The sequence below is a fragment of the Gymnoscopelus braueri genome (genome assembly GCF_963280865.1).
Source record: "Gymnoscopelus braueri genome assembly, chromosome: 7".
Classification (NCBI taxonomy): domain Eukaryota; kingdom Metazoa; phylum Chordata; class Actinopteri; order Myctophiformes; family Myctophidae; genus Gymnoscopelus; species Gymnoscopelus braueri.
The window spans coordinates 16,557,698-16,585,125 of record NC_137608.1 but is presented as its reverse complement, the minus strand read 5'-3'; the positions used below and the strand labels follow the sequence as shown (position 1 = coordinate 16,585,125).

Here is a 27,428-nt window from a genome sequence, read left to right as displayed (position 1 = left end):
CGGACTGTTATTAATGTACCAACCTCAGCAGCAGCACAGCTCAACAACCGGGTTCCGCTTCAACGTTTTCTCCAAGTAGAGTTCTGTTTATCATCATGCCTTTTCCTCTTTAGTTTATCCTCCCTTCATCATCATAATGCCTGCTGAAAGTCTGCGGTGGGAAACATTAGATGCCCTGAAAAACTCATCGAAAGGAAAACTCAAATATAACACAGAATGGCCCGAGCAGGGCGAGGTGAGTAAGTTGCTATAAACGCTAGCTTACAGAAAACATGTACGTAGTACTCTTCGCTTTAAGTTAAGTCAGTGGTTCTCAAACTTTTTCATGTCAAGGACCCCCAAAATGATATGTATTTAACCGCGAACCCCCATCTCAAAATATTTTGTTCCAGGGACCCCCCAGAAGCAAAGATTTGAATTATAAATGTTCGCTTTTAAAAACGATATATTCAAAGGCTTGCGCACATTTTCACGATTTTTCAAAATAGCAGACCTCTCAGAGTGCCGCGCTATGAGCTTGTAGATCTGCTACTTTTTAAATAGCCAAAGTATAAAATGTTAAAGTGGTTAAAATTATTGTGATACTATATTAACACATTTTGCTGGGGAACCCCCCCAAAGACCCCTGGGGGTCCGCAGACCCCACTTTGAGAACCAATGAGTTAAGTTAGTTAAGTGCTAAGTGATAATTGATGATAAAAGTTAAAACTATACTACTATACCAAGTGTATTAGAATACTATAATTGGATTTTCTTAGATTGTGTTGAGGCCGAAATGACTGTCCCCATGTGCAGGCAGTGGTGGAAAGTAACTTTAAAAAAAAAAAACGTTTTGTTTATTTGTGGCAAATAAACAGAGTATCTCCAAACAGTGAAGAAAATAATTAACAGGATAGAGTAATATCAGTAAGAAAAAGGATAAATTGAGTAAGATATAAACAACATCAAAACAAAACAAAAACAAACAACACTCACAAAAGAAAACTACAACAGACAACAAAACAAATACACAACGTAAAATCTCCAAAAACATGTATGAAAACAGTCCATGGTCTATAAACGCTACATCGAGTTAAGCACAGGTCATTGAAAGCAATTGTACATGTCAGTGAGGTGATAAGCAGGTATGCACCAAGGGTTCATCATCATACATCAGATTGGTTACTTCCATATATGCAGGTTACAGACTCATTCAGGTTCCGTTGGGGGATCAAGTGCAAGATTGTCAACGTGCGATAGAAAAGGCTGCCATGCCTTATAGAATTTTGAGATAGAGCCACGCAATGTGTATTTAATTTTTTCTAATTTTAAAAAGTATAGTATATCACAAATCCAGCGGGAATGGGAGGGTGAATATGTTTTCTTCCAATGGGTCAAAATAAGACGTCTCGCCAACAGAGTCACAAAAGCAACAAAGTCTGATTGATATTTGGGCAGAGAAATGGTCTCAGGGAGAACGCCAAAAAGGGAGATAATAGGGGATGGATCTATGGGCATCTGTAAAACATCCGAAATAGTATCAAATATAGATGACCAATAAGAGTGTAAGGAAGGACAGGTCCAATGGTGGAAAGTAACTTAAGTACACATGTACTCAAGTACTGTAATTTAGTACATTTTTGAGGTATTCTTTTTTACTTTACTGGAGTATTTCCAATTTTCAGTACTCTTACTTCTACTCTACATCTCAGAGGCAAATATTGTACTTTTTACTCCACTACAATTATTTGAAAACTTAAATAGATTTGGATTATTATTACAAAACATACAGTAACTGCTTAGGGCGCGCTCCCACCGCACTTTTATTTTTCCTCTGGGGTGGAATCTGCCAATGCTTTGTCAATGCAAATGCGTGGATTCTTGGAAAGACCAAGAATCCACGCATTTGCATTGACAAAGCATTGGCAGATTCCGCCCCAGAGGTAAAATTAAAGTGCGGTGTGGCCGTGCCCTTAGGCCATTTGAAAATAGCCGATCTACAAGCTATTTTCAAAAAAAAAAAATACATTTGAAAAACTATGAGTAATTTCGTTGTACTTTTACTCAAGTAAACTTTGATTATCCGGACTTTTACTTGTAACAGAGTATTTCTATATTCCAGTATTGATACTTTTACTTAAGTAAAGAATTTGAGTATTTTTTCCACCACTGGTGTTGTTGAGTCCAAAATGACTGTCCTCGTGTCCCTACAGGATATTTTAGCTGGTTGCAACGAGGCCCCCAGTTTGTCCCCCCTCTCCGGGTTCATCTTAAAGAGACTCAGTCCCCGATCATCATCTCATCAGAAGACCTGCTCCCTTGGATATGTCTCCCGTGACTCGAGCCCGTGTGAGGAGATCCCATCTCCACTCTCTATAAGCCCATTACCATCTACAACCCCTCCAAACACTGGTCTTTCATCCACTCCAATTGTGACCCTTTCCTCAAAGACTGACCCCGAACAGGCAAGTCACCCCCATTCACGTTAAAACTTTTTTCCTGGGTCTTCTCTGAACATTTGGTCACATTTCTTCATCATGTTGATCTGCTGTGCTGTAGGTTGTTGATGATGATGATGATGGGAGGAGTGGTCCAGGAGAGAGTCCCGTGTCCAGTCGGACGCCTACACCCACCATTTCTCTGGTGTCTCCCAGAGCAACACAAACAGCGGGGTGCATCCGTATATGTGAAGAGAAGCACCGTGCCAAGGCCAAGGTTGTGCATGGTTAACTCTATTGCCTAATTATACACCATAGTTTGATAGCCTCACAAAAAGCTTGTCGAACAGATCAGTTATTTTTTGCAAGGGACGCCCTCGCGCAATGGAGTCTAAATTAAGCTTAACACTATTCTCATATTCTCAGTTCTCACCCACATGTTCTGTATGTGTAACAATTATACTGTACATCATAAGCTCACAGTGCCTTAAAGAAAACACTTTGTTTGATTGATTTAATACTTTATTAGACAGAAACGTAAACCGCACGAGGTACAGTCAGACATTTGGGCTAAAAGGATAACACAAAAAAGCTGCTACGCCAGCAGTCCAGGCCATAATGGTGTCTTAAAGACACACAACAATGAAACGTGAAATCAGGTCAAGTGTGCTTTATCTAACATTTGTGTCTTGATGCAGACGGAGCTTAATCTGAGGCAGGAAATGCAGGAGCGGCTGGTGGCCTCTATGGCAAACCGCGAGTCAGAGCAGCTCAAACGTTTTGAAGAACTGATGGAGCTGAAGCAGCGACAGGAGCATCAGAGCATGATGGACATGATGAACAGAGAGTACGTAACACATTATCTAAATATGTTTTTGGTTTTTAATAACTTTCCAAATGTATACATTATATATTGCGTCGAATCAAAATGCTCTGTTTCTCTGGTAGAACGAAAGAGAGCATTGGGCGGCATGAGAAGCTGAAAGAAGAGCAAAAACACAGAATGAAGGTATGATGATGCCATTTGACATGCTGTACCTAACGCTTTTAGAGATGGTCTGTGTTGCGTGTATGAAGCACAATTTTCAATTTTCCCTGTCGGCTCCTCCAGATCCTTAACCTCCGCCTGAGGGAAGCGGAGCAGCAGCGCCTGCGGGAGGTTGACATGGAGAAGCAGAGGCAGGTGGAGGGCAGGGAGAGGCTGCGTAATCTCAACACTATTCAGGAAGAGATCCTGCAACTCAACCAGCTCCTGGAACCGGCCACGCAGTCCAAGACGGGCCCCGCCCCCCCCGACCTCCCGTCCTACATCACCCGCGGCAACCAGCTCTGCTCTCAGGTGTCCGAGGTGGTGCGCACAACCAATGAGGTCAGTCTGTTTCTGTCTTACAGTTTTGTTGTCGTTAGAGTCAGGGTTCCCTCAAATTTGTATTGTTTGTTGCATCTTATGTAGGCATCTATTTGTCTTAGCAAGAAATGGCTTCCGTTATAGGCTCTGTCTCATCTGCAAGGAAGCTTCCTTCCTATCGCCTGGCACCTAGTTAGGAGCGTAACATTTTTTTATGCAGCTTGTGCCTCCGGTTTCCATGGTAATCAGGCCTCGTGCATTTACCACCAATCAAGCGCACAACAGATGAACTGACCAACTAATAATGTCAATGGACATACAATTAAAGATTTAACTTCATGGATGACATAAACGTGTGTGCGTTTCTTTTTCACTTTCCCCACTTCTTCAGGGTGAGTTTCCCAGTGTGGAGGACATGACGGTGGCAGAACGAGCCCTACATGAGATGCGGGCCCTCATCAGGCTGATGCAGGAGGAAACGGCCAAAACCCAGGAGAGGAAGGACCAGGAGCAGGTGGAGGGTGAGGCACGGAAGAAGCAGGCAGAGCTGCAGGCACAGCAGGAGGAGCAGAGGAAGAAAGCAGCCATTTCAGCCAAAGAGAAAGCACAGAGAAAAGGTAAAACATCAGAGAGTGAGTGAATAATGGAAGCTAGAAAAGCACCCAGGATGGGTTTATCAAGGGTGTATAATTGATCAAAATCAAAGTATAATATTAAAAGATATTACATTATTTGCCAGTCAAAATGATATGGATTGTTGAGTGTTTTTTAAATGCAGATGTAGGGTTGTAATTTAAAGTTCTTCTTTCAACAGGTCTGCAGACCAAAGCTGAAAGCAGCACTCTGAAGTGGTACAAGGAGCTACAGGACAATGCTACTCGGTGTGCACAGTCAATTGAGGACCTTAATGACCCAAAGGATATGCAGGTGGGCTTATTTATTTATGTACATTCTAATACGCAATTTGAACAACATTGCACGCCAACACCGTCATGGAAAGGAGTAGGAATTGAGGTTAATGGGGCCTCAGGAGACAAGAAAATATACAGTATCTCAGGCCATGGCCAAGGAGAAAGATGGAATGCTTCTGTGCTCTTCAAGAGCAAGTCTGTACAAGTGTCAACCACTGGTGTCGTGGTGTGTATGTTCTACACAGCACGCAGGTCACATAGGCACATTATCAGACAAACGGCGTGTCCATAGAGAAGCTTGTGTTATTAATACACAAAGTGCCAAAGGGTTTCAGAACAGATGTTTCACTTTATATGTTCACATACAGAATGTCATTCCAAGCGACCCTTCTGGCTCTCAAGCTGTAAAATGGACCCCCCCAGTCATATATTATAGCTGTTTATTGTTTTATTGTCACTCTGTTTCCTTGACCATTTATCCTGTCATTTGTTGACTAGGGTCGTTTTCCTTTGCTCTAATCTTCCACTTTGTAAGTTGCTCTGGATAAGAGTCTGCTAAATGCTTAAATTGTAATTGCAATGTAAAATCAACACTGTATATATATTTTTTGATTCAGACAAAGAAGCTAAGAATGGAGCTTCAGAAAGCAGCCACAATCCCAGTCAGTCAAATCTCCAGTACCTCAGGCTCACTGCTCAAAGAGATCTTTGACAAGCTAGATAAGCTGCTGTGCGGAAGATCAGTGGGGTCGCATGGGAAATCTGTCTCCACCTCTCAACACCCCAAGGGACTGGAATATGTCACCTACAAGTTGGCAGAAAAGTTTGTGGTAAGTGTTTGGTGCTCTTTGTTGTGGACCATTACAGTAATTACAGTACACTACAAAATATCCATTTGGTGGCACAATGTATGCTGTTTGGCTAATGCCTCTCTATCCTATATGACTTTCTCAATTCACACCAACAACGATAGTGATTTTCCTCTAAGCATTTTTTCCACTAAATTTCCACTACTGACTGAAAAATAAAAAATAAACAAAGAAATCTGAAACATTCCCAAAATCCTTGATGCGGCGTAGTTTAGCTTATTTTTAAAATATAAATGTGAGTGTACTTTCCGGAGACTATTTAGCGTCCGTCTCCCTTGTTATCCCACAGGGAAATTGTATTCCATTTAAATAGGGATTGGGGAAACAAACAGGGGGAACCAAAACAAAGCGGCTCAGCCAAACCGGAACCCGCAACTTCCGGAAAGTGGAATTGCTTATTATTATTATTTTTTTCAGTAGGCGTGGCCTAGACCGGATCACACGGGCCATTAATAACGAATACCAGGCTTTCCTCCGAGGTGGAAAGACTGGTGATGCGAGGTTAGCGTACACCTAGTCCATGCCTAATTCAGACCACAAACGAGTTTCTGGTTGGTTGCCACTTTTTCTTGCTGCAAACCTGACGGAAATGCCGGACAATGCTTGGAACCATACTGCTTTGAAAGAACGCGGAAGTAGAATATCGCTGTTGGTCTGAATTCTGAGTTGCTGTGTGTGTGATATGAGTTTCATAATCATATAAATACAACTCTCTCAGGTACAAGCATTGCAAAGGTGTGCAGTAGCCACCGGGGGGCAGCATCATCATAGTAAACAAAAGGTGGCTCCCAATGACAAAATTTGTATAGAATTTCAACATTGGCAATTTAAATACATGAGCTGTCACCTTGAGAATCTGTGAACAATAAAACGCTTATAAGCACGGCTTGAAAATGATATTTTTGGATCACGAGCCAATGTGGCTACAAGATACTAGACTACTAAAAGGTTTGTATATCGGCAACAAAATAATCTATATCACTACTATGTTCTGCCACCATAATCTACATCACTACTACTATGTTCTGCCACCATTATTTATACCACTACTACTATGTTCTGCCACCATAATCTATATCATTCACTACTACTATGTTCTGCCACCATGACTCGGACTCGGACAATCCCCAAAGTATTTTTTTCTGTCATGTTATATAACCTCCAGAATGGTCTTTCTTTTTTTTGCAAAATATTTTTATTGCTTTTTAAGACATACAAACATTTAAACAAACAAGAAATATTAAGACAAAAATACAGCTCGGACACAACATTCATAAAGTAAATTGAAAAGTGTATGAAGATAAAAAGATAAGCAAGAACATGATCAAAGGGGCACATCTCCCGACCATCGAAAATCTCCCAACAAGGAAAGACAAGACACCATTTACAATAATTTATGATATGTGAAAACACCAGTTACCAGTGGCACAAGGACACTAGCCAGGACAAAATGCTGGCCTACAAGAAGTCTAGGGCCGGTATGGGAATCCCCCAAGCACAGTGGCGGACAGCGTGGGTCCAATATAGATAGATATCGATCCCAGATCTTGTAAAAAGTGTCCAATTTGGAATGCAACATACATGTAATGTACTCACAAGGGATACAGTCCATCACAATATTATGCCACGCTCTTATGCATGGAGCATCGTCCTTGATCCAGAACAAAAGAATGTTCTTTCTGGCAGCGAACGTTAGCAAATTAAATAGAAATGAAGTGATCAAACATTTTCACATATAAAACATTAAAGGAGTGGTTCACCCAAAAAATTGCTTATTTTCTATCAATTACACACCCCATGAAGCCTTGAATTCATGGAATTTGTTTTGTTTTGAGCTGACCAAAGTGCAGTACATGGTCAAAACAGAAACAATTAAAAGCATCAAAGCAAAAGGAATGCAACAAGAGCAAAAAAATCTCCTTGAATACAAGGCTTCTTGGGGTGTGTAATTGATAGAAAATAACTCATTTTGTGGGTGAACTACTCCTTAAGAACATGGAAGAGCTAGCTTCAGAATAAGGGAAAAGCCAAGTCTGTGCAGAAGTGATGGACATTCCTGGGATGATAAAAAAACAGTGGCTTATTAACAAACCTCTCACCTCAAAGAAACGCATCAACACAACCACTAAATACTGGTAGGGGTGGTCTTTATTTCCCCTTTTAGAAACAAGGACAAGACGAGGTGGGATCTCATCATGACGCTGCCTTCCCTATCGCTGCGGTGGCCTCTGGGATTTGGGAGAAACACCCCAACGTGGGAGAACTCATCCTTGCTCACCTGCACAAGAATTGCCCTTATGCGGTGCCCCATTATCCTCCTATGAAGGATGGAACTTCTGTTGAGGACTATCAGAGGTCAGAGTCACTCATTCATATTGAAACACTGGTCAAAATCTGTCTGCACATTGAGTCAGGAAATTAAGATCTGAAAAAGCATGGAAACAGTAAAACCTGTTTTGGATTCAGGGAGTCTCTGTACTTCATTAAGGATTAGTAATTATTCTTAAGCCAATAGTCTGATATGTAAAACAATTTTATCTATAAATTCCAGGAATCTCTCTGTATGTCTATCATTCGCATATCTCAAGAATTGTTCAGCCGATCAGCTTCGCACTTGGCACGCGTACTACTGAGGACCAGAATTGGCCTGCTCTGGACGGGTACCCCCATCTCACAAACCGCTCATCCGATCAACTTAACACTTGGTGTATATATTGCTGAGGGCCCAAAGGAGTGCAGTGTTGAGTGTGAAGTTATTTGGTTGATAGGTTCTCTAGAAGAAACCCGCGTCAAATGGCCAGGGGATTGCACTAGCGAGTAATACATCAGAACTGGTTTGCCAAGAGTATTGCATTTTGAGTTAAAATCTCCCAATCTGTGTGTCACAAACGTGTGGCCCTTCTAAAAGTATGTAAGTATTAAGTAAGTAAGGTATGCAGGTCGGAGTGACTTAATGAATGTGTCAGCCAAGAATAAGGGTGTCTATCCCCTTTTTCGACACGCTAGCTAGACCCCTTGGAGATGGATTGCTGAGGTGGAGCACAACACCTAGCATCAGCTCCCAGTACTTAATACTTAACCAGATGGTAGGTTACCCTGGCCGTGCTACTCATACGCTGAGTTGGCAGTGCCCGGGATCAAATCCAGAAAGTTGTGATCCAAAGTCCAGTGCTCTACTGACTGAACTACCCGGACACCTTCCATCAACAGGATTTGGGGTTTATTCTGTGTGTCACAAACATGTGGTTCTTACGTCAACAGGGTTCTGGGCTACCATATAGATGAAAATGGTGTCGAAAATCAGGATTCCTTCCTGAAGAGAATGTCTGGAATGATCCGTCTGTACGCTGCCATCATACAGCAGAGATGGCCCTATGGCTCCAAGCAAGGGGTAAGAGTTATTCCATTAATCTGTTTTCATTGGATATTTGGCAGTGCATTCTCCTTGGTTTTAGCTTCTCAGTTGAGAGGGTTGGTAGGAGTTAAGCTGAGAAGGAGATGGCATAGAGAAGGCTCTGGTAGACTTTTATCCAAGGCCAGGTATCAACAGCCATAATGTGCAGAAACCTATACTTTACATACTATACATTAGCGTGGTCCAAAATTAACTACATCAGTCTAATCATTTACATATCACATATCTTGTTTTTGCTCACTAGGGTTGACTTAATTTGAGGATATTTAGAGGTCACCACTTATTTAATATAATATACCTTTAACCTTCATGAAGGCGTTTCCATGCATAATTTTCTGTAACATAATACATTTTATCCATAAACTGTTTCAGTTAAATTCAAACATTAAAGTTCCTAACACTTAACCAGCTCAATAGAGTGCAGATACAGTTGCAAAATACTACAAATAAATGTTCTTGAACATGTTTAGCACCCTCCATTTTATTTTGTCCTCCATCTCCAGCCTGACCCACATGGGTTGAACCACGGCTGGCGCTGGCTGGCTCAGATGCTGAACATGGAGCCGCTGGCTGATATCACCGCAACACTGCTGTTTGACTTCCTTGAGGTGAGTTCAGTTAATTATACAATACATACTTACTCACCAATCCTGGATTGGAATTAAACACTATTAACCGCTTTCAACCGGGCAACACTATTTTGTGCATTATGCCATTTTAGACACCATCTGACACCACCATGGGTCCCGTCCCGTCAATGAGGAAGTGATTGGCTTGTTTGTTTTCATCGTGGTGCATATGGTGGATGTTCTGTGTGGATACTAATTGCATTACCCAAATTCTGGAGGATCGAACGTATATGATTAAAAAAATCATCAGTAAAATGTTGTGATGTTTGTTTGCATGACTATGGACTATAGATAACACTCTTACTGTGTCTTGTGTTGCTGATCTAATCCTACAGGTTTGTGGCCACGCTTTGATGAAGCAGTATCAGGGACAGTTCTTGAAACTCATTCTGCTTATCAAAGAGGAGTACTTGCAGAGGTGCGTGCTAGCTTTACATCCAGAGAACATATGGACAAAATACGTTTATATGCTGCTTGTAAATTTGCAACGTTTGGTAAATAAAAACCTAGTTTAGTGGTACGACAATGAAGCTGACGGGGGAATTGTACCAGCCACTGTTGCCTGTAGACACCAAAGTTATCTTTTTTTTTAACCTCTAACTATCTTCTCTGTTTCTCCCAGGATTGAAGCTGTAACCGGTACAGGACAGATGGGCTCAGTCATTAGGCTCAAGGAGTTTCTAGACGTAAGTAATTATGAATAAGAGACACTTCAGTGTCCAGGTGTAGGACAAACGGTAGATCAACATAAAGTAAACAATAAACTCTGCACACTGGTGATATGCTCCCACTGTTTATTGCAAGTTAAATGTTTCGATCACGTTTGGATCTTCTTCAGGAAATGGGCGTACGCAAAATATATATTAGGGCTGTCAAAAGATAACATTTTAAAATCATATGAATCATAGGTTAGCTGTGATTAATATTAATCACCATAACCCTATCAATATGCCCATTTTCTCTGTATAGTATATGGTTGTGGCTGGGAATTGAAAGATAGATGATGGCAAATATATACGTATATATTATATTATATCTATCTATACAATTGGGAAACTGGCTGAAAGCGGGGAGGGAGACTGGCTGAAAGCCCATGATTTTGTACCCCCAAACGACATTTTCTTTGGCGGGGTTAGGGCGGGGGTACTAGAATTCTGCCCGCTACGCGGGCAGAACTTCTAGTATATATACATTTGTTTATTATGACAAATATCTTTTTTAAATGTGCACCCTTGGTTGTGCTACTGAAGGAAAGAGGTATTAACTAGCCTACTTACAAACAGTAGTGAGAATGGAAGAGAGCAGGGAATGTGGAGAAAGTGAAACAAACGTGATAAGGATTATGCTATGTTACGCTTTCTCTCTCTCTCACCCTGCTACGCTATGTGATTTGTGCTGTTGCCGACGTACATTACGCTAACTTTTCTGGCAATAACCACAATAGTGTTTATTTTTATACCCATCAAGATACCCATCAAGAAAAAATGTCTATCTCATTTGGATCCATCAGGCATCAGATAACGTTAGAGAGACAACTAGTGCAGAGTGGGTGCATTTGTCAAATGTTGAACTTGTATTAAACACTAGGAGCATAATTACCAGAGTTGGTAATCACCCTTCACTAATACCTGACACATCATCATCACCTTATATGGAAATGGAACATAGCATTGCCCCTTCAAGACCATTTACATTTTATTCTAAAATTAGATGTTAATAAAAGGGACATGTACTCTTAAGATAAATGATGGTAAATAATGTCATGCTCAACCTTACTGTTATAGATCTGTTTTGTATATAGAATCACTGATGTGTTTTGAATACTGTAGCTGCTTTGAGGTGGCAAGCTTTGACGTAATTGGGGGGATTAGTTTGAGGTGGCAAGCTTTGACGTAATTGGGGGGATTAGTTTTGGAATGAGACCCTTTTTCAAAAAGTAATTTGTCTTTCCATGCAGACATCATTACGAAGCAGACAGATCGTTCCGCCCAAAGGCCAGCTCAGCTCCCATTTCTGGAGATCCTGATTGGAGGAGTCATAAGATTCTTGCTGCTCATGGGCGTTTAGTGCTGCACAGGAAGAAGGCCCTATGATATTCGTAGTCCTGGATTAGTATCATATTCATGTTTGCTGTGGGTATGCTCCAAGTGAAAGTGTTTTTTTTGTCAGCAGGCTAGATTTGACTATATTCTATCTTTCATGTCAATGAAATGTTAGCCACTTTTATTTTTACAAGAGAAAATGTTTTACTAGCCTTTTGTCTGTGAACCATAATAGACAGCAGTGTAGTACGTTGTTTATACTTAAATTGTAAATTGACTTTTATGACACATGCATATTTAAGAATTGTTTTGTGTAATTAAGATGCCACTTAAGTACTGCTGATTGTTATCAGATTAACAAACAAGATATCACTTTCCCCAGAGTGAAAATTCAATATGTACAAATGTATCTCCCAGGATCATCACACGTTGCATAATGACCTAGAATCTTAAATTAAAATGTCACTTTTCTCGATTGAGATCATTGCCTACTTTCAAGAAGATATGTAAAGCTAATTAATTTTAGCATATTTTTAATGAGTAAAGGGAAATCCTTGGAACAGTGTTCACTCTTTCTAGTGAAGGAGTTTCTTCCCATGCAAGGCTTTTAGCAACAATACACAAGACAAACATTTCTTACTTTATTTTAACTTCTTAAAATTAAAATTATGCACATCAGTGTGGCTTTAAAACCAGTGACTGAGAAATTGGTCTAACATTGACAGTATGTGTATCAGGGACATTCCAACTGCTCAATTTATGAATCCAGCATAATTATGAAGAGATACTTATCCATCAGAAATAAATAAAGATTAACCAAATTAAGTTTCATTAAAGCTCACCTAGAACAATTCTTACATGGAGCACATCTTCAAAATAATAGAACAGAATTAAGAGGTAAACAATGCCTTTAAACCATGATGGGTTTTCCTCAGGCACTGCCACATGTCCAAATGTGAGTCTTATTTTCACTTCACTGTATTTTTGAATGTGAGCTTTAATTTTCCTCTCCACAGCCTTGGACATTAATCTGGAGGTAGACATTACTTTGGAAGGATACAGTATGTCTAAAATGCAACTTAAAATGTATCTCATACGAAAGGAAAGGGTGAAGAACCATTACTGCATTGTAGGAAGCAAAAACAAGTGAAATGTTTACAGTACAATGTAAACAACATTCTGTCTACCATACATCTGCATAGGAACCCTGTTTACAGTGAAGTAAGACCTTATGAACATCTTGTTCTAGGGTGATTGAGGTACAATACCATGAAGGACAGAATCCACACATCTACAGGATATGCTCCAAGTCCAACACACTGGAGTGGTTAAATAACCACTTATGCACTATATATGAAAATGGCGTATCTACAAGCTCAACTTGTCACATTGGGTTGTGAGCTTGTAGATCTGCCGTTTCGCCTGTAATGGCATGCCCAAAATGCCAGGTTCAAAGTGGTTAATAGCCTACCAAAATAAAGTGTAGAAGCACATGCTGTGCTATAGTATGAACAGATCTTACAGATGAAAATGAGGAATAAATTAAAGATGAAACTGGATTCTATTCTTCTATTGCAAGGAATACATGTGAAAATCTGACATGGCACTTCCCAATGCGTCCATTTTTAGATCTTGCCCTCTAGGTGCTGGCAAGATTTATCCAGCCTACGTAAAACGTTTGATATTTAAAGCTACAATCTGGGACTTATTTTAATGATTACAAATGTATTAACCAATCTGTACGGTTATGTTAATACCATGTAACTAGCACATCTGCAATTGTTGGAAATGGTCTTCATTGAGAAATAGCCACCCTGGTGTCTAGTAGGACACCTAACTGGTTGGCAATATCAATAAGAAACGGACATACAGATTGTAGCTTTAAAAGCGACCCTTGAAGTGCAGGATATTTTCAGGCTATTAGTTTTCAGTTATTTCCATTTATTACAAATAATAGGCATTCTAGCCTCTAAATGCCAATCACATTCTTGTGGCATTTGCCGATTCAGTCTCTACAAGCTTGAAGTGCTGTTGTACTCTTATTTCCTTGTCCTGTTAACTGTCTGGGTGGCGCCTCTGGGTGGCTTCAGCACCTCCCCTCATGGTTCTGAGCTGCTTTCTCCATGCGCTTGTACCAGTATTTAACCTTGGTGTTCTGCATCATGTCATCAAACGCCTCTAAGCCCTCCATCACTCTCAGGACCCCATAGACTGCCTACAAATGGAGAGAAATGTTGATATACTGTTCATAAACTATTACCACTTTTTAATAAAGATAATGTTTGATACTAATATGCTTGCAGTGCTGTTGCATGTTTCCAAATGCGCCATTTAGTATGAAATTGGTGCCAAGATCACAAAACTGTAAAATAACATTTACACTTCAGAAACGTATTATTTAGGAATTCAATATCTGGACCCAAAACTGGCTTTACTCAAGCAACTCTTAAATGCTACCAGCCTAGACATATACAGTAGATGAAAACAACCGCTAATTCCTGTCCTCACCAGGTCTGCTAGATTTGGCTTATCTCCACCCATGAACTTTCTCTTCTTGCCAATGGCTGCCACCCAGTCATTGACAGCCTTGTAGAGGTCCTGTCTCACATCATCCTGCAGGTTGTATCTGGACAATAAAAACAAAGCAAAAATGTGTTCGAACTAAACATAACCAAGCAAATTTTCCCCATCAGGCATTGAAAAGGGTTAGGGTAATAGTAAAGAGTGCATGAATCAAAGCAACAGTATCCTAAACAGAATTAACAAAACTGTGATCTGAGATCAATGTATGTCATTAAAGTGCTTTTTTTTGTTTGTTACTCACTTGCTTTTCAGCCTTTTGGCGATGATGAACATGGCTGCAGCGCCAACATATTTGGCAAAGAAACCCTCAAAACTGCTAAACTTGCCCTCACGGACAATGTAGTCAAAAGAGGCCAGGGATTCACCGGTGGTCCGATATACGTTGGGAGATATGAGGTGCACAAGCCAATCATCTGCCCACTGGCGCCATTTCATTTCCTCTCTTAAACAGGAAACGGGCAGAAAGGTGAGCGATACAGTGAGGCAGAACACCGAATATTTGTACAATTAACATTAGATTGTTCACTGTTCAAGTAGAGTTCACTGCCCAAGTCTTCTTACTCATACTAAATCAATCATGCCAATACACTGCAATAATAGCGACAGTTGACCATATTCACCCTGTTGGAAAGGGGTATCCAACAGTAACGTAAGAACTAATTTGCCGCTGTGTGACTATGGACAATAAACACAGAGCAGCTGTACAAGCTAGGTGAAAATAACTTGTGTAGCTGGCAAGTCCACATACTTCTGAGTGTCTTTGTCTGGGTACGTCTTCGAAGTCTCTTCCAGGTCCAGCATCAACCAATACTTGTTGCTGTACTCTGTCACTTCCTTCCCACTGTCATTAACAGACTTCATCGCTGGGTAGCATTGAATAACTTCACTGACTGGTTTCTCCCTGAGAGAAATCGTAGCAGAAAAAAGATGATTACATTCTGTTCAGTGAATGATATTGGCATGACATTTTATAATTTACAATAAAAACTGTGGAATAAATGATTAGGCTCGCTAGATCACAAGAGGACAATGTAATTTAAAAAGGATGCTGTGACTTACTTGCTGACTAAGAAGGTCTTCAAAGAGCTGATGATGACTGATGAGTCATTCAGTTGCTGGTAAATGGTAGAAAGAAAGTAGACGTCATCAGACAGTATAAGTATACAAAAAGTGTTTTAGTCAAAGCTGTATGTTGAACAATGTACAGCATGCTTGGGCTATATAAAATCCTGTGATTAACAACTGTTAAGATACAGAAATAAGTAGAATGGAAAGCACTTTTGGAGGTACGCTCTAAAAATAGCCCACCCAACATGCGAATTTGGAGTTTATTGGATGATGCATTCATGACATATGTCTTTTTATTATTTATCAAGTTGCTGGTATAGTACCACGATAAGGCAGATTTGGAAAAATGTAATGTACCGTATACATAAATAAATGTAGAAGCAGAATGATAATTGCAGGGACTGAATCTTGGAAGTGGGGCTTTACTACACTTTCATCTAGATGTGTGGTTCACTCACTGTGCAACTTTACCTTATTTCACCAAAGAAGGGCATCATTATACAACATGAGAACATTTCAAATTTCCAAAACCATTCCCTTTCTACCTGAAGACATCAAGCAATAATTCTACGTCACAACTGCTGCAGGACATTTAGCACTTGGAGAGAAACCCCATGAAGGACTATTAACAGGTCCACTGGTCCAGTCCCCAAGACAGCAAGGTGTACCGTCAAAGTGTCGCCTAGTAGCTAGACACTGGACTCCATCAGTTGGTCTTTCATTTTAAGTTACACTAGATAAGGAGATTATCTCCACTAAATGTCATCCTTAAAGGAGAGATCCGGACATTTTAAGTGTTATCTTTGATGTGTCGCTAATCACTCACCGAACCTGGCGTCTGTGGAAGAAACAAGCAACCAGTGTCGTCTAGTTCTGCACGAACGATAGCTCGTGCACGACTTTCAGTGCATGTTTGAGTATCATGAGACTCCACGATGAGCAGTAGTAGAGAAAAAACTAACTTTGCATCGTTTATAATAGACGATTTTCACTCTTACACGGGCTCCCATTATGCCACGGAGGGGGTCGCCAAACTGCACGACAGGGGACTCTCTGGAATAACTCAACGTCCATTTCAATGATGGTGAGTGATTAGCGACACATCAAAGATAACACTTAAAATGTCCGGATCTCTCCTTTAATTGTGAATGTACATTCAGGTATCGGTCAGAAACATAGTGTGAGGACTAACCAAATGTGTATCTAATCTATTTACAAAAATATCTAAGAGATGGCAGGATGTGAGAGATAAGTCAGTACTAGATGGAACCCCTTATTTACCTGTTCACCATCAACCATTAAGATGGGCACTTTTCTGTAGGTCGACCACTTGATCTCCTTCCTCATCACAGGGTTCACCTCGACTATTTCATAGTCCAGTCCATGGTAATCCAAGAAGGCTCGCACTTTGCTACAGAATGGACAGGTCTTATACTGATACAGAGTCAGCTTCAATCCACCAGCAGGAGCAGCAGGAGCCTGAAATAATAGATAAGAATCATAGACCTTTATTGATCCAGCAAGGGAAATTCGCCAGAGGATGCACAGCAGTTGAGATACCGATACAGAGCGATGCTGAGTTCACACTGCCAGCTCCAAGAGATACAAAGTTACACAGCGATACAAGCCAGCTCAACTTGGATCATAGTTAGTTTTGTAGATTTTGCACCAGCTACAAACGTGTTGTCACTTTGTATCTTCATGTAGCTGGCTTCCATTTAAAATGAATGGCAGCCTCTACTAGCCTTTAGAGCTGTAGCTGCCAGTAGTGTGTGAACGAACACAGTACTATAAGATACAGGCTACAGCAGGGTAAAACATCACAAAAAAACACAAAAAGAATAATGACATTGAGTTAAGCGCATCTTTTTTTGATCATTGCGTTACATTTGTACACTCTCATAGAGTTAACACTGTGGATTTTACTGTGGGCACTTGACATATGACATTTGTTAAATAACCACTGTAAGGGCAATCTGGTCTTGTAGGACAACTGGTGTTGTAGGGCAGCGGTTCTAATCTGCACAACTGTTTCGTAAGCAATATTATAAAGGCATGATCCACTTCAAATCGGATGCAATAATATTATTACTATTTACCGTAACCTTGGCTTCCTCTTCGGCGAGGTGATGTTTAACAGAAAACTTTATTGTCTGATACAAGCCGAGCCCTCCACCCAGGAGAAATGCACACCCGAGCACCCTGCCGCTTCCACGCAGAGCCGGGTAGGCTGCACCGTTAAACAGCCTGGAGCGGAACCCTCCGCCGGCTCCGGTCCCGTAGGCCCTCCTGGACCCATACAGAGAGAGTTGTTGAGGGACCAGGGGAGATGATATGTTACGAGGACGGCACGCCGGAGACTCCAGAACGTGCAAGCCGACCTTACCGAGAGCTCTGGCACAGGCGGCCGCCATCTTGGATTTGCTTTTTACATAAACTCCCACAGTGCTCCGCGTTGACTGAGGCTCCTCCACCACGGTGATGCGTTCAAGAGCAGCGTTGCTCCCGTGGCCTTGTTGCAATTTAAGTTAAAAATTTAATTTATTTTTATAAATTTGTGTGTGTTTGTTTTTTTGTTTTTGCGATTATATAGCCTGTCAAGAATGTTATTGATGTTGTTATTATTTATTAGCTAAATTCCTTAATACAAGCCAGCAAATTTGTACTTTTACTGTCTTCTTGTGACTGACTGGCCTACTTAAAAACCCTATCTGTGAAAACTAGAGCCTAATTAATTTGATTTGAATGTATTATTTAATTAGTTTTGTTTGCTTGTTACGTGTGCTTGTGATCGCTCACGGACGCACGTGTGTGTGAGTGTATATGTCACAGGTAAATTGGCATTCCAGGTAAATTGGAAGGGGAGCGCTTGTTTTTAGGCGAGGGGCTGCAAGGCGAGGCTTTGACGCAAGGACGACAACAAGATAGCAACCAGGAAATGCAAGCACCAGCCTCAATGGCGCACTTCGATAATCATTGGACTCCCCATCCACTACCACTGGGAGTCTGGGTTTAACTCCCACTTGGGACATTACTTTTTCAAACAACCACGGACTACTTTTTTTCGCCGATAAAGTATAGTTTTGGACCATGACGGAGGCGCGCCGACTCAGCAGACCTTGAGGCCGAGGAATCGGCCGCGAGTGCCCGCGACGACCGGCCGATGGTCTGCTAGTTGACTAAGCGCCGTCCGAGTTATGTACCGATAGGCACAGAATCGTAAATGATGTTGTGGAGACTGCGTTTGCCCCAACTGCCACTCACTGCACTAACATAGCCCGCCAGCACCGCCCCCTCGCCCCCTTGTGCTTCAACTGCATGGAATAAGGCTGTTCGCGGGTGTGTGTGTGTGTGTGTGCGCGCGCGCGCGTGTGCACACGCGTGTGTGCGTGCTCGTTTGTGCGCGTGTGCATGCGTTCGTGTGTGGTGTGGGGCTCATGTCTGGCTTGCATTGCCCTCTAGCGTTGATTCTACATAATTGCCTGGGGGGCGGTGAAAACAAGTGCTTCTTTTCCAATTTACCTGGAATACCAATTTACCTGTAACATACATATACCAACTAAATCCATGTCATCTAGTAAGAGGCCTTGATCAACTAATATTTCTATAAAGCACCAAATAAAGACAGCTCCCAGCCTCCCACAAATGACACCATGATCAGACAGATGATAATGAATGCTCTCCTCTGCTGTTGTCCCTCTCCCTCCCCATTTCCCCTGGCATGGGCTGTTTCAGAACCCTGAGAATGGTGAGGGCCGCGTAGTGGCCTGAACCTCTAGAATTTCTACAAATGCTACAAATTGCTACAAAAATAAAATCTGCCCAGCCAGTCATTTGATTGATTGATTGAATACTTTATTTAGAAGTTTGCAGGGAAAAAAAGCACATGAAAGTACAGTTTAAATACAAGGTCAACTAAATAGGATTAAAAAGCCCATGAAAGCCAATTGAACCAACTGTAATGACTGCTACGGCTGGAATTTCTCCCCCTACTCTATCACTACCGAAATACAAAGCTCACTTGGTGCCGGCCTTTACCACTCTCTTAGCTAGGCGTTTAATTCTGATGAAGTGGAAGTCCTCTGCTCCCCCATCCCATCTTCACTGGATTAGAGATGTACTCCACTTGATTAAATTAGAGAGAATTAGAACCACTTTGAGAGGCTCGGTATCACAGTTTGGAAAAACCTGGGGTCCCTTCCTTGCACTGGTAAACAACTTGCAGTTCCATGCTGTTCCAGACTGAGTATAGGCATGAATTTGAGTATATTGAGACATGATTTTTGACGCAGTTGGGTTGTTCTAGTATGTCTTTTATTGGGGAGCTATGCGTGGGTGTATTGTTATGTTCATTATATGTTTTGCTTTGTGGGGTGATCAAGCCATGTTTTGTTGTTTTGTTGTTTTGTTGTGATGTGTATTATGTGGTATAATGTTTGTTTATTTATTTATTCTCTTTCTTTCTGCACATTTGTCCGTGTGTTGTCTTTGTTTGTTTGTTTGTTTGAAAAAACTTGATTCAGGGTATAGTCTCCTCCTTGCTGGAGTAAGATTGTACAATTTTTATATATTTTTACTTTTGATATTACTTGACTCTGCATATTCTTGTCTATTCCTCTGAATCTTGAAATAAACAAAACAGTGGAGAAAAAAAAAGCCCATCATGAAAGCCTAAATGGTTTGTTTCAAATGGGGTCCTTACTCAATTCATAGTGGTTGTCTTTATGGGCATAAGAAGTTGAACTGTCGAAGGATACATTCAGGTCTGATGATGATGTGACTTTGTAACATGCATCTTCAAATCCTACTTTACCAAAGTAAAGTCCTTTTTTTTCCGGGAAAAATTTACCAATTTAACATTGAGGTGCGCACGCGACACCGTCGTACTACCACACTATAAACCACTTGGAGGGGTGCGTTCAAGAACGTCAGTTTTCCGTGCCGCTGTGTGTGTATTATGTGGACTGCAGCTCCTCGGTGTGGTCAGATCAGCCCTTTAAAACACATCCACGGGTCAGCAGCAGCCAGCCAGCAGCATCCATTTAAAGCATCAATGTAGTGATCCAAATTTACAAACATCTCGATCGTCGACTATCTGGCATTATTGTCATCGTTATTATTATGGGATGCTGTCGAATAACGGAATGGGATTTGTTACATAAAAGACGCCGTCCGTGCGTGATATGCACACAGCCGTTCTGTTTTTATTTTCCACGCACGACTGGAGGAGGAGGAGAATACACGAAAAAATGATGTAGGCAGAGGAAGACAAATAAAATTTAGATTATCGCTGGATTGTGCTGGCTAGCAGCTAGCATACAGCTCGCGGCGGGTTATTTTTTTTTTATATTCTCATTTACTGTTCGGTTTTCAGAATAATTATAATTTAAAACAAAAACACCGAAGTGATGCTTTTTTACACGGATGCTACCAACAAGACATGGTGATCGAGTCATTGAGGGCATTTCCCTCAAGGATAAAAGCATAATAGAAACCGACCATCCTTAGTTGCCATGTTAGCTATATAAGCATCACATTTCTTTTTTTTTCCTCCACTAAATCCGTTTAAAATGCTGATGCTGCCAGAAGAAGACAAGTGCATCTGATCTGAACGTGTATGGATACGGGCTCTTTACGAAGGTCATGATTCTGAGAGAATGATCATGCTGGAAAAACAGGTAGGTTATATTTGTGTTTATTGATCATCATGTCCTTCGAGTGTTGTTGATGCTTTGAACGTATAGCACAGTGGTTTTCAACCCTTTTCATATCAAGGTCCATTATTTATTCGGCATTTGAGCCACGGACCACCATTTGATGAGATTTAGGCTCTCAGACCCCAAGACTTTGAATATTTTGTCATCGTTTGATAAGATTTTGTCCACAGTTCCATGTTGTATTGATGTGGTAGGCCTACCATAGGAGAAATAACAGGCAAATGTTAATCAAAATAACAATTCTTCTACATTCTCTAATTGTGCAGATTTGTTTTACAAAAAAAATTACTCTTGAGAGCCTAATAAATGAAACATGTCCATTTGGTTTCATTTTACACTCTCAAAAAAGATCTATACGGTTCCATTTGGTTAACAACGCTCCATCATTTAGCCGGGCACCACCTGGAACCCCTTGAAGGACCACTGGTGGTCCCCGGACTACTGGTTGAGAACCACTGCTATAGCAGATTGGGAATGGCTACATATGGTGCGCACCTGAGCTGGATGATGTGTCTTTGTAATTAAACATATATTACACATTTAATCAAAATACCTACAACAACCCCCTCCCCTGCCTGAAATCAATATCTGTAATTGCAGTCAGGCTGGCATCACTGTTAATGTTTGAATAATGCTGTAGGTGATTAAAGGACGACTTCACCCATAAACGTTTATATCCTCATATAATTGGTCCTCACAATAAAATGGTACTTTTTTTTCTACTTGGTCTGTGTCTCATAGTAGGGCTGTGGACACTTCAGAAACCCGCCTACCAGTGACATCATCGTTAGGCAGATTTTTTTTTCAAACAAGATTTCAAAATTTGTATTTAGATTTTTATTTATGCAAGAACAATGTCTTCCATTATAGCATGTTAACTTTCCTGGAATAGAAAGCCTGCAGTTTCTATTAGCTTGGATTCCCCATCGATGATGTCACTGGTAGGCGGGTTTCTGAACTGTCCACAGCCCTCCTATGAGACACAGACCCAGTAGGAAAAAAATGGTACCATTTTATCATGAACATTAGTGATGACCAATGAAGATAGGTTGAAAATGGGTGAAGTCATCGTCCTTTAATGCATACCATTAAAATTATAATGCATGAAGACACAGCAACCCATTCCAAGCACCAAACTTGCTTCCAGGTCTGTGTGTGGCCTACATGTGTTCAATTCAATTCAATTCAATTCATTTATTGGTATTGGGACACATTTAACCTTTTACATTACATTGCCATGGCAAGTTTAAAAATAAATAAATATATATATATATATATATACATACAAATTATTAAAGCAAATACATAGGCCTACTAGATTAAAGAAGCACCTATGAAAACAGAGCCCATATAGAAGGTAAATTTACAGACAGACACACACACACACACACACACACACACACACACACACACGAACACGCACGCGCACACACACACACACACACACACACACACACACACACACACACACACAGAGACACATAACTTACATCAAATAAAACATGGCAAAAAAGGATTTGTCTCTCTCTTTTTTTATAGATGATTTAGAGGTATCTGCACTGTACAGTATGTGTATGTACCAAGAACAGGTGCAGACAGTGCCGTAATACACAGATGACTGACTGTCTTTATGATATTCTATTGGCGGTCCCGTTCCCCTCTCTCTCTCTCTCTCTCTCTCTCTCTCTCTCTCTCTCTCTCTCTCTCTCTCTCTCTCTCTCTCTCTCTCTCTCTCTCTCTCTCTCTCTCTCTCTCTCTCCCTCTCTCTCTCTTTCTCTCTCTCCCTACCCTACTCAATCTATCTATCCCCCTGTCTTTCTCGCTCTCATACGTACACATATACACATACACACACGCAAATGTGTCCCTGCGTTTGTTTTTCTTTTCTTTTTTTTTCTCAGCAAAGGCCTCATTGAGATGCGTTAACAATAGCCACTGTGATGCTCTTGGCCCTGAAGTGGAACTCTCTAGGAAATGCTCTTTCGTCAGTGCCCCGCCGTAGCCTGTGTCCAAGAGTGTGTCCCATTGTTTCGCTTCAGCATCATCTAGATCAGCAATTCTCTTTTTTAATTTCGAGGACCTCCAGTTTGATATACATAAGCACACAGACCCCAATTTGATATGATCCATTACCTCTGGGACCCCAATCTACCATGTGAAATCCTCTGTGTAAAGTGTTCAAATGGAACCAAATTCATTCCATTTGTGGAGAACCAGTGATCTAGATGGCTATAAAAACACAGCCAAGAGCTTCTCAGACTGGCGTTTCAAAGCTGTTACAAAGTTCTCTCAAAGAACGTGGCGTTTAAACATCTTATAATTGGGAATTGACTGAGGCAATATCTGGTGTTACAAATGGGCAGGGTGAGGTTTAAGAGGATCTTGTTCTGTTGATCCAGATTTTGAACACAGGCCATAGGGTTTAACTTTAAGGCATATCATATTATTTGCTGGTCTTTATTGGGCTACCTAACATGATACATCAGGGCAAGAAAATGTGTTTTTCATCCACCATGCACAGTCACCACATTCACCAGTTTCTTCACCATTATTTAAACAAATAAGGCTTTTAGACCTTAAATAGAAATGTTTACATACCTTTTAGCAAATGGAACCCCATATCCGATTAATATACGTAAGTGACTGGTGTCTAGTGTTAATTTCACATACTACACCACATACTACACCTCATAAAAGCCTAGACACTTAAATATAACACTACCAATAAAAACGTGTTTCATTTAGGCTAATGTATATAATATTGCTATTTGTCGTCATAAGTATTTTGTTTGCCTTTTATTATCGTAATTATTCTGCTGTATGTTGCAGTGTCCAGACAGAGCTGTAAGCTTTCAACAAGGCTTTCCATTTTCCAAAGAGCATTAATAGCACTCTGTTCTTGAAGCCTGACTTCACTCCTAGCACATCTGACATCTTTCTCTGATGGAATGTGACAACAATCAGAGATTTTCTTTGTCCACAGGGAGATTTTTTTTTCTTCCACCAGGACCATTAGTTGTGTGTGTGCAGAAAGAAGGTTGTCCTTTTTATCTCTATAAAAAATATTTATTTAATTGAAATATTTAGTATTTTCAAAATATAGAAAATACACTTTTTTTAGACATGTAGCGCTACATTAAAAAACATATTATTATTACATAATTCATGTTCTTATTATACATTTTTAAGAACATAATTCAGATTACCTTAGATGGGGCCACTAAGACATGATTTTGACCTGTCCGCTTATATACTATATTTAATAAATACCCTTGCCTTTTGTTTTGCAGTTTTCAAATATGATTTGACACAGAATCAAATGTTTTATGGTCATGATTCACCAGGACTCTGGATGGCCAATTGGTTCCAGGCTTAAAATAATGAATATAAATATTTTCAGAAATATCTATGGGGGAGATGAATGGGCTTTCTATCTGTGGAACCACAAAATGGCCACCACTGCCATGTTCTATTTGGCACTGGCAGTGTGCACAAGAAATTTGGAGCTCATTGGTCCAATGATTTGCGAGAGTATCTCCAGACACACCTATAGCCATAAAAAAAGTCAAATTGACTTAAACGCTACGTTGTGACCTAACGAGTCAAAACTCGACATCCTGAATTTACTCACGCCTTGCTGATAGCAGGGAATACTAATTATAGACTTCGACTCGGTGTCATGTGTTGTAGATTAACTGCGGTTGTCTGGTTTGGTCTTGTGTAGTTATGTGTACCTACACCACCCTGTCCTGCCTTTGTCTTAGGCCACAGGAGGCTGAACTGTTGGTTATACACAGTCTAGCTTCCTGCCCTGTGTAAGTGGAGGACTGCTCCTCAAATCCCTTATTTATACTTTGCCGCCCAACTGTGTTGCTCGGTGAAAATAAAACAGAAAATCTGTTATTTGTGCCGAGCCGTACGATGAAGTGTAATTTTGCTAGGGATTCTGCCCTGTGAGGAGATGGCTTTCCCTTAACAGTTTCCATGACAACTGCATTCTACAGTATTCAGCCGTGGGACAGCCTCTGCATGTGAAAGCAGTTCACACTGTCTCTGCCCCCCTCTCTCGCTCTTCTCTCCTTCTCCAGCCTTGCATTCTTTTCACCGTCTGTTTGTGAACCTAATGACACTCTGTCTTCACTTTGCACTGTACTTTAAATCTTAACGTCAGTGGTCATTTGCATTTGTATTGGGATGCATAGAATTCTGTCCTTTTCTGTTCCGTTTTAAATCTTCTCTTGTACTGTGTAGTTTTAGCCTGCAGGCTACGTTGTGGAGGCAAGAACCATTCTGATGTTTGGGCCTCACCTTTGTGTGGAGTTGTAAATGCCAGTGTGAAGAAGTATATTTTAAATGTGGAAACCTGTTTGGCGTGAATGTCCGAATGTCTGAACTCGTCTTTGCTACTAGTGCTACACAACAACAGATATGTTTCTTCAAAGCTGGGCCATTGCATTGTTTAATTGCTTCACAAGTCAGTTATCCAGTCTATCATATCCTGTGTTCAGTTCAGACTTCAGAGCAAACTTTCAATCTGTACAACAAGAACAAAACAAAACAAAAACAAAACTAACATAAAACATCTTGAGCCATTGTGTCCATCTCAGCTTTGGTAAAAAAAATATTTTGAATGTTTTCAGCCATAGATTCCAGATAGAATGCCATTGTCCTTAACCACATTAACCCTGGTGTCCCTATATTGCCAAAATATTCCAAGAAATTCCAAACATTGGGGTGCCGATGGCTGATTGGTTAAGGCACATACCACATATAGGCTCTAATGCAGCCTAACAATGAGTCGTGGGTTTGAATCCCAGGCCATGACAACCTTTGCTGAGTGTCACTCCCTGTCTCTCTCTCCCTGTTTCTTGTCAGTCTCCACTGTACTATCCAAATAAAGGCAGAAAAGTCCCAAAAATATATTTAAAAAAAAATACATTGTAATTGTTCGTTTTATTTGCACAAATGGCAAAAATAGCAAATCTACAAGCTCACAGGCACAGCGTCGCAACACATTGTGTTCATGTATACTGTCTTGTATTTCATACGGGCTTAAGTTGTTGAAGCAGGGGAGTCAGTTTCCTTTGTGGTGATTTTGTAAGGTATTATATATTAAACAATGGTAAGCAAAAATAAAGGTGGGAAAAAGTGAGGACATGGGTATATCCCTGAAGAAACATTAATCTTGCTTCATGTTTAATAGGTTTACACAGCAGATTTGCAGAAGCAACTCATTCCTTGAATCCTGCCCAGGTTGTTTTTTATATCGATGCTGCAGCATAATAAGCCAGGAGAAAATCAGAGGGGGGATCAGCATCACCTCACAGTATACCTGCTACATCTGGAGCTTGTAATGTCTCTCAGCCCCTCCTTTCTTCATTGCAGGCAGCTTCAAGCAGTGTTGTGATGATGTGGTAGAAGAGTGTGAATGATTTAGTGAGCGTTACGAAGCCTCTGGGCAGAGCGAGACGCAAGAACACGACGGTCAGGCGCGCAGCTGAATCTTGCCGAGAGGTTAGGCAATACCTACATACATCTGCAGGATGGAATAGAAGAGGACAGAGCAGCTGCTGTTAGCACAGACATAGACATTCCCTTGTGAGGGACACAAGTGTTGGGGTGTGCTGGAGGGTAGTGTGAGAGAGAGGGGGGAGGGAGAGGGAGAGGGGGAGGGGAGGGGAGGGGAGGGGAGGGGGAAGAAGGAAACAAGGGGAGCGGGGATGGTGGTGGTGGTGGTGGTGGATGTTCCTTTTTCTCAGAGACGGATTCCTCCCAGTCCTCAGTAGAGCCAGCGACAGAGGCAGAGTGAGTCGCAAAGGTAGCAGCAGGCAGGCAGCCTGGGAGTTTTTTTATTTCTTTTTTCCTTTTTTCTTTTTATTCTTTACGTATGTTTGAAGCAAGAAGGAGGACAGCAATCTGTTGCTGTGTGAGGATTCCCCCCAACTCCCCCATCCAAGTCCTCTGAGTCTGCTTGCTGGCTCTGTGATCTGTTATGCAGCATGGATACTAAGTCCCTCTTCAGTCTGCACAATGCCTTGGCTCAGCCTGTCAAGATGTGCATGTTTGATTTCCCTGTCACCATCCTGGACGATCTGGTGAGCAAGTGTCTCCTGTTAAATTTTTTATACATTACCAGTCTCAGCAGAGCTTTTGTGATGTGGCTCTGTGTGTATGCGTGTGTGTTTGTTTATACTTGTGTCCCATGTATGTATGTGTACGGTATATTTGTGTTGATGCCTATAAAGGCAAATGTGTTTGTGGTGGTCTGCATAGGTGTGCATTCATCACACATGCAGGTCAAGAGTGTGAAGGAGTGCTTCTAGATGTTAAACAGGGCAGGGGTGAGAGCAAAGATGAGGTGTTTTTATGCTGTAGTGTACCACCAGTTTCAGTTCAGCTCCTCTGTGCCAGTCTGGCACACATCCAGGC

General features: G+C 41.0%; 3 protein-coding genes across 6 annotated transcripts in view; 2 read left to right on the top strand and 1 right to left on the bottom strand.

Moving 5' to 3' along the window:
* Window positions 1-32: 32 nt before the first annotated feature.
* Window positions 33-12,110, top strand: gle1 (GLE1 RNA export mediator). The gene is made up of 15 exons (XM_080434258.1): window positions 33-235; window positions 2,193-2,444; window positions 2,539-2,694; window positions 3,116-3,264; window positions 3,366-3,426; window positions 3,529-3,786; window positions 4,157-4,382; window positions 4,580-4,692; window positions 5,294-5,506; window positions 7,710-7,900; window positions 8,807-8,936; window positions 9,464-9,568; window positions 9,925-10,007; window positions 10,212-10,275; window positions 11,547-12,110. The coding sequence occupies exons 1-15, from the start codon at window positions 137-139 to the stop codon at window positions 11,613-11,615; spliced, it is 2,169 nt and encodes a 722-aa protein (XP_080290384.1). The 5' UTR covers window positions 33-136; the 3' UTR covers window positions 11,616-12,110.
* A 136-nt stretch (window positions 12,111-12,246) lies between these two features.
* On the bottom strand, window positions 12,247-17,708 carry ptgesl (prostaglandin E synthase 2-like). 2 transcript variants are annotated; one of them, XM_080434259.1, is made up of 7 exons: window positions 17,382-17,708; window positions 16,564-16,761; window positions 15,274-15,329; window positions 14,963-15,115; window positions 14,456-14,656; window positions 14,140-14,257; window positions 12,247-13,846 (listed from the first exon to the last, which is right to left on the bottom strand). In XM_080434259.1, exons 1-7 carry the CDS (start codon window positions 17,694-17,696, stop codon window positions 13,718-13,720), a joined length of 1,170 nt encoding a protein of 389 aa, XP_080290385.1. In that variant the 5' UTR covers window positions 17,697-17,708; the 3' UTR covers window positions 12,247-13,717. The 2 variants fall into 2 exon arrangements, with proteins under 2 accessions (XP_080290385.1, XP_080290386.1); XM_080434260.1 differs by having other exon boundaries at window positions 16,564-16,752; window positions 17,388-17,708.
* A 2,610-nt stretch (window positions 17,709-20,318) lies between these two features.
* Window positions 20,319-27,428, top strand: part of LOC308089491 (ral guanine nucleotide dissociation stimulator-like) — a 47,563-nt gene continuing 40,453 nt past the window's right edge. The window contains exon 1 of one of the 3 annotated variants that reach the window (XM_080434249.1): window positions 20,319-20,960. In XM_080434249.1, coding sequence (XP_080290375.1) covers window positions 20,940-20,960 — 21 coding nt within the window. In that variant the 5' untranslated portion in view covers window positions 20,319-20,939. Of the gene's footprint in view, window positions 20,961-26,799; window positions 27,095-27,428 lie in introns of those variants that run through there. The other 2 variants (XM_080434247.1, XM_080434243.1) reach the window with 2 other exon arrangements.